We start from the raw sequence: 10,405 nt of genomic DNA on the forward strand, positions 1-10,405 counted from the left end.
TTGGATGACCCTGGGAAACAGAATCTCACATTTCTTCATTAGGAGAAAGTCAGGGCTGCATGGGGGGGGTCTCACCTCATGTGCTCTTCCAGACTGCAGCTCTCTTGGGTAATTAGCTGTGTGTCCAGATTAAACACTTCATTGAGCAGGAGCTGCTACAGCTGCACACTGGCAGCTCAAGAAGATGGGGCCTCATGGATGGGTGTAGCTCTGGAATGGCAGATGACCTCAGGACACGGGGGTTGGTGCCACCTTCACCATCCAGGGCAGTGTGGGACCAGCAATCTGGAAACACCCTGCATGTGCCTGGGCACTTTGGGTGCCAGGGACACCCTCCAGTGCCAGAGCCTGCTCCAGTCACCTTCTGCTGTGATTACACAGCAAGAGTTTTCTTCTTCTCCTGCGACGTTTAAAGCTTTCGTTGCAGGAGTCAGCAGGCCTGGAGAATAATGTGTTCCCTCCTCTTTGCAAGCATTTTTTTCTGCTTTTGAAGGTTGTTACTATATCCCCTTCAGCTTTCTCTCCTCTAGACTAAACAACCTCTGCTCTTTAAAACTTTATTCCCAGGTCATGTTTTCTAGATGAATTTTTTTTGACACATGGTTATTGCTATCCCCTGATCTCGCTGCGGTCAGACTGGAGCACTTTTGGCTTGTTCCCACTCTGCCTCCTGAGGTCTTGTGGCTCCACAGAGAGCCATAGAGAGGGACATTTTGAGACTTTAGAAAGACTAATCTGGACCTAGCCCTGCTCATGATGCCTTGGCATAAATGTAAAATTCAGCCTGGAGACACCTTTGTGTTCTGCAAGGATTGTAGATTGCATTCTGGACCTGCACCCTATAAGAGCCATGCAGAGCTCTCAGTGCCTTCAGCTGGAAAAGCACAGCTTTGCTCCTGAGCAAGTGGAATAAATCCTTCACTTGTCACCATGAGCAGCTAAAATAAAGTTTCCCTCTCCAGCTGCACGGATTGCTGGGTCATTTCCAAGTGTAGCTCCCAAAAAAAAGGCTTGTGCATGTGCAGCCTGCCCAGTCTACCTGGGAAGACACGTTTTGCCCTCAGCATGGAGCCTTTTCCACTCTCATATGGAGAGATGAAGCCATTGGATGTTGGACTGGCTTTGCATCAGAGCCTCCTGAGCATGGGCTTCATCACACCCCAAGTTCTATGTGCTGGATCAGTGATGGACATGCTCAGTGCTGGATTCCTCTTACAATCAGCATTTTCCCAGCAAATCAAGATCTTAGAATGCTTGTGCTTAATTATAATCAAGCTGTCTGAATGACCAGCCAGAAACATCCCCATGAGTGATTAAACCTTGCACTCCGAGCGTGAGCCATTCCCGTGGTCACAGGATCCTTGTCTGAACTCACTGCCCCGTGCTGCCTTCTAAGGGGAAGAGACTAAAGCACTCATGGTTGTTTGCTGGAGGTGTTTAGGGGCTGCAGACCCCTGTCCTGCACAACTTAACCAGTGAAGCTCTGGCTCTTGCCCTTCTCAAGTACCTCACTTATCACAGCTTGCTTTACTCTACACAAAAGGAAACAGGTTTCCCTCCTGGTTGTCCTGCTTGATCTTGGCCACATCATTCCTGTCCGTGATGTGAAGGATGCAGATATGTCTTGTTAATTTAGAAAATACTGTTTCACTCTTGCCATGTCTCCAGAGCCTGTGCCCAGACACTCATTCTGTTCTTGCTGGATGCAGGAGCACAGGAGGGAGATGGCTGTGAGGGGCAGCTGAGACCCACAGGTACCACTGATATGGCTGGCACTGGGAGCAAAGCTCATGCCACACCCCTGTGAGTGAGGCAAGGTCAGCCCCTCGTTAATGATGCTGCCAAAATCCAAGTGTTGCTGCCCCAGCAGCATCCTGTGGTGTTGGAGCTGTATTTCTGCTGTATTTCTGCACAGCGCTGCTGTTGCTCGTTCTTACTGCAGAGCTGCACCGGCTCCTTAATGAAGTGCTGCATAAATGTCACCGAGGGCTCCTTTTCCTTGGTGTCAGCTATTGTGTGACAGATGTGATTAAGGCCACAGTGGGCTGTCACCAGTCATGATTCTCATTGTGATCAGCTCTGCTGGCAGTCCCGCTGTTGCTCCGGCTTTTCAGGAATCTTTGTGCACGTTCCCAAGTTGCTTCTCCCTCCCCAGGGGCTGCTGGGCTCCTCCACAGTGGCACAGGAGGGGACATGGGGATGTGACAGATGCCTTCACTGGGTTCACAGGCACAAAATCGCAGCTCCAGCGAGGAGGAGAAACATAATGGGAGTGTGGAGTGTGGGAGAGCAGGTCTCCAAAGGGGATGGGAAGTCCATCCACAGGGCTTTTTCCAAAGAGCACTGGGTGGGGTTGGGCTTGCTCACTCAGTGTGACTTAGGGAGGAAAAAAGAAAGCATTAAGTTAACTTGAAAAGTGTGTCCTTTTAAAAAAAAAACCATGGCTTCCCCTTGATTTTAACCCAGCCTATCCCTCTTCCTGTAGCCTTCAGGGATCCTTCACTTTACCTTCCTCTGTAATCATAAACTCCAAAAACATTCTCATTAACAACAGAAAAGCAAAGAAGCCAGGACTCAGGGAGCAAAACCAAACCATGTGAGGGCCAGTAATGGCTAAAGCTCTCCCTGATGCCACCGAAAGCAGGATTTGGAAAACTCTGCCCAGCTTTGCAAGATCTGTTGTTCTTTTCAAGGCTGAGCCCCAAGAAACCCTAAAGCAGCTCGTGAATGGGGTTAGTGACAGCAACCCTTGTTCTTGTTCAGGTTTAGCAGCAGCAGCTAATGTGAAAGGAGCCAAGCTCTTGATGAAATGCAAACAGCTTTTGTTAAGGGAAAAAAGGCTTTATTCTTGAATTGTGGGCTGGGTTGTTATTTTTTATAATTAATTTACAAAGTCATAAATTGTTGGTGATTGCATAAAGGCTGTGTGTCATGTTGGAAATTCTGCTGACGGTGCTGTGTTGGGTCTGCACTGGGATGTTGTGGGAGAAGGGATGGAGAGAAGGGTGCCAAAGCAAACATTCCACGTTTGATTTGGGATGGAACAGATTTTCTTTGAAATAACTTGCGAAACATCTTGTCCTGAGCATGCAATGCAGCGAGTGCCTGCTGCCAGTTGTCAAGCCAACAGGGAGACAGTCAGAAACTAGTCAGGAAACCCATGAAACAGGCCAAGGACCAGGGCACTGTGGGGTGCGTTGAGTGTCTTGTTGACAGGCAGGTGCTGAGCAGACACCCCACTTCTTCCCTGCTGCCAGGTGAAGGCTTCCTGGGCTGAAGGAAAGCACTTTGCAGGAGCCCAGGGCTCGTTGGCACATTGGAGAGATCTAATGGGTCACCTTCCCAAGCAGGGCAGCCCATCAAGGTGGAGCTCACGCTTCTGGCTCCTGCCCATCCACAACTCCCTGGATATCTGCAGGGATAGTCTGGCCCTCCCACTGTTCCGCTGCTCACAGGGAGCTCCAACAGACCCTCTGGTGCTTGGGTGTTTCCTTGCTTCCTGGGAAACCCAACTGCAATTTTGGTCTCTCCACGGGTGTCATTCAGGGGACCTGTGAGGTACAGCACAGTGAGAACCCTGAATTCAGTCAGTGGCTGCGTTTTCATCTGCCACTGACATTGTTTAGTCCTCCAAAATGTGTTGTCATTGCAGAAGGTGTGAGTGCTGGATCATGGCACCCTAGTTAGCTCGGCGTGCAGGAGGCCTCAGGTTACCTCTGACACATGATTTCTCCCTGGCATCGTTGGTTATTCCTATCAAGTCGCAGACAGTGCAGACATATGGGAAAGGAAGTCGTGAAAAGCAGCTTGGAGTCCAACTCAAAACACCTTAAATTGGTGTGATTTCCCCAAAGGAGGAACTGCCTGCTCTTTAAAAAAAAATTAAAGTCCTCCTCTTAAAAAGGGCGCTTCAGGACAGGATCAATACCGCTGAGTTACTTTTTATGGCAAAAGTCTTGGGCCAAAACGAGCCTCCACCCTGCACCTTGGCTGACAGAAAATTCTCTTTCTTAACTTCTTCTTTTATTTTTTTTCCCTTTACCCTTTTCCTGCCAAGGCCTCTCAGCAGACGGCGGAGCCAAGCGCCAGGAGCACCTCTCCAGGTTCTCCATGCCTGACCTGAGCAAAGACTCGGGCATGAACGTCTCGGAGAAGATGAGCAACATGGGCACGCTGAACTCCTCCATGCAGTTCCGCAGCGCCGAGTCCGTGCGCAGCCTGCTGTCGGCGCAGCAGTACCAGGACATGGAGCCCACCCTGCACGACCTCGCCAGCCCCCTGGGCTACCAGGAGCGGCCGTCGCACGGGCGGATGCACCAGAGCTTCGACTACGGCAGCGGGGTGCCCGGGGGCCAGCTGGGCCCGCAGGAGATCCCCCGGCACGCGCCCATGAGCGAGCGCACGCGCCGCAGAACCGTGCTCCGCGACGACGAGCGGCACTACCGCCCGCACCGGCCCCGGCGCTCGCGGCGCTCCCGCTCCGACAACGCCCTGCACCTGGCCAGCGAGCAGAGCTACCGCCTCAAGGAGAGACCCTCGCTGCGCGCCAGGGACGACTACGACCCCTTCGTGCACCAGAGGAGCTGCAGGGAGACCGTGGAGCAGGGTCCCTACCGGGATGTCTACGGCCACTGTCCCCGGACGGTGTCGGATCTCGCCTTGCAGAACCACTTGGGCGAGAGGTGGGGGCCCTACTTCGCCGAGTACGACTGGTGCTCCACCTGCTCCTCCTCTTCGGAGTCCGACAACGAGGGCTATTTCCTCGGGGAGCCCATCCCGCAGCCCGCCCGCCTCCGGTACGTGACCAGCGAGGAGCTGCTGCACAAGTACGGCTCCTACAGCATGCCCAAGTCCTCCACGGTGGGGGCCAGGGGACAGTTGCACAGCAGGAAAAGACAGAAGAGCAAGAACTGCATCATATCCTAATGGCATCCTCGCCAGGCACCTTGGGAGAATGTAAATTAACTCACGATCTTGCACTGTTTTAGATCATGTAAGTGCTTTTATTGTAACAAAAAAAAGGCCCGAAGAGTAGGGATTTGTTAAGGAGGTTGTAGACTGGCTTCTATAAATAGTCATAATCCTGGGCACAGTGAATATATTTTGCACATCTTACTTTGGAGATAAAAATTTTAAAAGTTCACTTTAGCCTGTAATATTTACCCAGTAGTTTCTCTTCCTTCTCCCAGATACTGCCAGCCCCTTGAGCTCTGTTTGTCCATGTTTTGGTTGCCACTGTTGACTCTCAGCATCAGTTGTTTGCTGGTAGGTTTTGCTTTCCACCACATTTTTGTTTTCCATTAGCCATGTTGGTAGGTGATTTGTCTCTTGGACAGTGTGGGAGCCTAAGTTATTTCCATGATTGTTGTAAATGCGATGTAAATGAGAGTTTGGAGAAAATATTTTTGTATTTTGTAATATCAGAGGAATTTCTATATCTTAGGAGTCACTGGGAAAATGCATGCACGGTCAGAATTGTTTTCAGTCAGAGCTAACCAAACAATACTTTGGAACCCCCTTTCCATTTCATCATCACTTAAGTTTACCAGTGAGAGTCTGAGTTTTCATTGGCTTTGAGGGTTTTATTTGTTTTAACCCATTTTTTCTGTTTATTTGTTTTGGTCCTGGTCAATAAACAGAATGTTTTTTGATTCATTAAATCGTGACAAGCCTCAGTGGCATTTTGAAGCCTGTGATTTGCAGGTACACTCCATCAGTCAGATACAGGAACCCCTGACAGCTGCAAAAGGGCCTTTTTTTTTAATTATTACTATTATTAAATAGGCAAGACCAGAACTACCAAATGTCTGCAACATTGTAAATTACCAAAGCTGGAGAAGGAATTTCACACCTCTGTAGAGAACGCTGAAGTTACTAAACATTGAACTATTATTTGGAGTAAATAAAGTGTAAATGGTGCAATTGTGTGATGTCAGCATGACGTTGTTTTGAATATAGACTTGTCTTATGGTGCTCTAGTCTCCTGGGTTAACTGCTGTTCATTACCAAGTGGAAGTCTCAGTATTGCCTCCTGCCTACGACATATGAGAACACCTGCAAACTGCTCCCCACGGCCCCTCCTGCCTGGCAAGCTGCCCCGGCCCCTCTGGGGCTCTCTGTGGCCAGGGTTTGTCCCCTGGGGGCTCAGCCCAGCCCCTGCCGTGGCAGAGGGCCCCTGCATGGGGCTCAGCTGTGTTGTATTCTGGTGGATGTGAGTTTGTTCTCTGTGTGCTTTAATCCATTGGGGTTCTGCCATCCCAGCTGCAAGCCAAGGCCAGGTTGTCCCAGTGCTTCCCATAAAGGAGCAAGTTTGCAAAAGGGGCTCTTGGCCCCCAGAGCACCTGTGGGGTTAAGCTAAGGCTGGGCTTTGAGCCACAGCAGGGCTGAGAGCTCAAGCAGCTGCACTGCCCTGGCCCGTGTGCTGCTGGCACCTCAGGGTGTCCCTCCCTGCACCCTGGGAACGTGGATCCCCCTGCAGGGGTGGCACTGGCAGCCCTGGGCACACACAGGGACACCCCCATGCCTACTCAAAGCAGCAGATGCAGAAAAATCTAGAAGATGGATGTCTCCATACCACAGACTATTGCTAGGAATTTTTTTGTTGTTTGTAAAGGACAATGTGATAATTATTATTCCTTTAAAAAAAAAAAAAAAGAAATGATACTTAAATATATTTAAAAAATGTTTTTTCCAGTTGGAATAAATGGAAATATTCATCCAAAGGGAAGAGTCTTGTGTACATTTTTTGCTCTTAAGTAGTGTTGGTTAATCATGAGTAGAAAACTTGATTTTTACTGAGCTGATCTTGAAATAAAAGCACAAAAACCAGCTCAGCTCCGTCGTTGGCATGGTTTTGGTGGGGAAAAGCTGGTGGAGGAGCTTCTCCTGCACACCACACACCTTCCCCAGGGTTGGTGACCTGGTGTTGTAACCTGGACCCATTATTTGTTGTTAAAAAAGCCACAACACAGATTCATTAAGGTTGGGAAAAAACTCTAAAATCATTGAGCAAGAACAACCCAACAGCACCATGTTCACCACTCAAAGATATTCCCAAGAGCCAAATCCACACAGCTTTTGAAATCTTCACCTGGTAAAAGCCAGCACAGCTCAGCTGAAATCCCTGCTGGGCCTCTGGCATACTGGGGGAGACTATCAACCTAAATGTATAAATAAATGTGTAAATAACAGCCTTTTCTCAAAAGTTCACAGATCTTTCCATGTTTTCCAAAACAAACCTGTTAAGCTGGATAGGGGTATTGCTTACAGCAACAAATATGACACTGTAGCTACAGGTTATTCTATAATATATAATTAATATGTACAGTTTAATTCATTGTCAGTGATTAAAAGCACAACAAATGTCTGTCAGCTCTGGTACAGCTGAGCTGCTCTTGTGCAGCAGGAGCTTGGGTAGCTCAGCAAATGGTAAAAAACTCATCCCAGCTTTTCCACTTTCCCTGCTTGCTGCCTCTCCCCAGGGGTAACATAACAAGTTTGGAGACTCCTTGCAGCAGAATTGCAGCACTCTGCACATGCAGTTTTTCTGCTAAAATCCCAGGCACAGTCCCTCTGTTCACACAATGGTTTTGCTGCTGAAAGCAACTCTTCAAAATTTGGTTTTCACTGCAGAACATCTCTGCATCCCTGCAGTGCACCCCAGTTTTAATGCAGTGCTGGAATTGGAACAGATGGGCAACAAACAGGAGAAAAGAGTCTCTCAGGTGATGTTCCCCTCTGATGGACCCTTCACCAGCACCACAGAAAAGTGGCAGATCACATTTTCTAGGAGAGTCAGAGTTGGTACAAATTTCAGCAATAAATGCAAATCCTTTTGATTTTTCATATGGGCTCCAGAAGTCCAGTACACTTTGAGGCACGTGATTGAAAAAGAAAAAAAGAAGTTGTTTTTTTTTCTGCTTAGCCCAGTTGGAGTATGATTAACCATTTCTGACAAACCCACTGAGCTTGAGGGATGGAGCTACAAGTCTGTAAAATCTTGCTCCATTGCCATCTGGCCCTGCTTATTCCCCTCTCTGTGCCTGCTGCCCCTGGAAGCGGGGCCCGTGTGCTGACGTTGCTTTTGCGTCTCCAGAGCTGCTGAAGGTGACCCCACCTGGAGCTCAGGGTGTCAGTGGCTCCCAGCTCCCCTCGGGCCACCTGCAGTGTCCCTGCTTTGGCCAAGCTGGAGGTTTGTCACTGGGCTCCTCCAGACAGCTGTGCTGCCAGAGCCAGCCTGGCACACTGTCACTGTCACTTACAAAAATAATTCAATCTGATTGCTACGGTCTATTGCTACCACAAGTTTCTTCTGGAAAATAGGAAAATATCTCTTTTTTTCCCCCCTTTTTTTCTCCAGAAAGTCCTTGGCAAAACCCAGCCAGTGTTACCATGGGATGGGCTGGTGTTACCCTTCATTGCAAGGCTAAGGTTTGTATCACATGCTTGGCCGTGACTGGTGTGATGGTGGGAGCACAGCATCCTTCACATCCACGTTCCCCAGCAGACATGGGGGGCTCTCTGAGGTCCCTGCAACACCTGAAATACTCCAGCATGACAACTTGTTGGCCCAAAAACCACTAGAGCTGTGCAGGGAAGCTTCTAGCACACCTAAGGCTTGTTTTTCAGGAAGCCAAAGGCCACACAGCCTTGAACCTGGCAGATACATCATAATGAGATGACCAAAGCCTCTGCAGAAAATCAGAAGTGTAAAGTTAAAAATATTCAGCAGCACTTTGTCTGGAAATTATCATCCACAGATAATCCCACATTTGCTAAAGGCCCAAGTGACTCTGGCATAGCCCAAGGCACTCAGTGGCTTTGAAAACCTAGTTGCTTATGAAGGGAGGGACAGCATTGCTGAGTGGAGGGTTAATAAATTACCTCAGTTTGGCAAAGACCAACTGCTCCTGAGAAACAGACACGTTTACCCTCACAATTTAATACCCCAAAAGTCCATGCCTGTGCAGTACCCACCTGGCACTGCTGCTGTGCCCCCTCCCCAGCTCTCAGCTAGTCTGGGCTCCTGGGCTTTGAACTGCCCTGATATCTGATGAACTTTGCTCTTCTAGGCTAAAAAAAAGCTCCCAGCTCCTTGCATTTACATACAATTGTGCTATTCTTGAAATCTAGGCTGTCCTTGTTCTCCTGAAGATTATCTGCCACCTATTAAATGGCCATCCTCCATGTCCAGAAAAGCTCATTAACTTAGAGCAATTCCAGAGGATTTTATTTTTAAGATTATCCTTTTTTTCTCCTTTTTTTATGCAATACACTTTTAACCTAGATCCTCAAAACTATTTAGGAATTCAGATCCGGTTTGAGTACAAAGGGAGTCACTGGAGAGCTGGGGCCCCTTTCCAAAAGCATCCACGAGTTTGTCTGAATGTCAGGAGGGAAGAAAAATTTAAAAGTTCAAATTATTTGAATTTGCTGTCTCTGCTCATCAACAATGGATTCCAGTGTTGTGCTGTGTGTTACAGCATCAGCTCCATCTGCAGCCAGGCTGCATCCTCACTGGGAGGACAGAGGAAGCCAGGTCACAGGCTTTGCCACCTATGGGACACTGGCCCTTAGGTCAGGGACCAAAGGCAGCTCCACCTTTCTGCTTCTTCACTTCTTGTTAACACTCAGCAAATTACCAGTTTCCTTGTTCCAGGCAAACCCAGTCAGTTGCTAAAGCATTCTCAGGAGAGTTTTCCCCTTGTAAAAGCAAATATTTATATCTGCTGTGCTCTTAGAGGCTCTGGATATGATCAACTCTTAAGGCAAAATTTAGCTGAAAGAGATGATTTATTAAAATGGATAAACAAAGCCCTGTGAAGCAAGTTAATTCAGTCTAAATAAAGCATTAAACTCTGAAGAGCACACATCAGATCACAGTATATATCTATATGTATATATCCCATGCAATTCCTGCAGGCAAAGCTCAGCCCTCTGGACTGGGATCCCAAATCAAGGCAGCCCAGAGCCATCAGGCCATGGACACATCAGCACATTCCCTGCTCTCTAACAAACCAGCCAGGCAATCACTGCCACCCAAACACAGGGATCCCTTCAGCTGCCAGCCCTGTGTGTGCCCCGTGCCTCAGTTTCCCCATCTCCAAACCACCATAATCATGCTTTGAACAACAAGGAACTTAAAATCTGGGGTGAGGGAGGCTGGCAAAGGAGCTCTGATTTAAAGCAGTGGCTCAGGGTTTGAGCCAGCTTTGTTGGCACTGCATGCCAGCAATTTCTATGAGAGTTGTTTCCTCCCCTAGATCTTTGCTGCTATAGAGCTTTAGCTCTATAAAACTTGGGTTTTTTTCTTCTTTTCTGTATGTTGGGCCTTAATTGTCAATTATCTGCTCATGAGAACGCTTTCATGGCTGATGCTGGAGCAGACTCAAGCAGTTTTTATTTT

At 48.3% G+C, this 10,405-nt stretch overlaps 1 protein-coding gene across 3 annotated transcripts in view; it reads left to right on the plus strand.

Moving 5' to 3' along the window:
- PRICKLE2 (prickle planar cell polarity protein 2) overlaps positions 1-6,784 on the plus strand; it is a 103,508-nt gene extending 96,724 nt beyond the window's left edge. For all 3 annotated transcript variants that reach the window (XM_054280891.1, XM_054280893.1, XM_054280892.1), the window contains one exon: positions 4,058-6,784. In XM_054280891.1, the coding sequence (XP_054136866.1) occupies positions 4,058-4,926 (869 nt within the window). In that variant the 3' untranslated portion in view covers positions 4,927-6,784. The remainder of the gene's footprint in view (positions 1-4,057) is intronic.
- The last annotated feature ends 3,621 nt before the right edge of the window (positions 6,785-10,405 follow it).

Source organism: Melozone crissalis, unplaced genomic scaffold (assembly GCF_028551555.1).
Source record: "Melozone crissalis strain CALT ecotype California unplaced genomic scaffold, PUWL_Pcris_2 ptg000029l_1, whole genome shotgun sequence".
Lineage (NCBI taxonomy): Eukaryota > Metazoa > Chordata > Aves > Passeriformes > Passerellidae > Melozone > Melozone crissalis.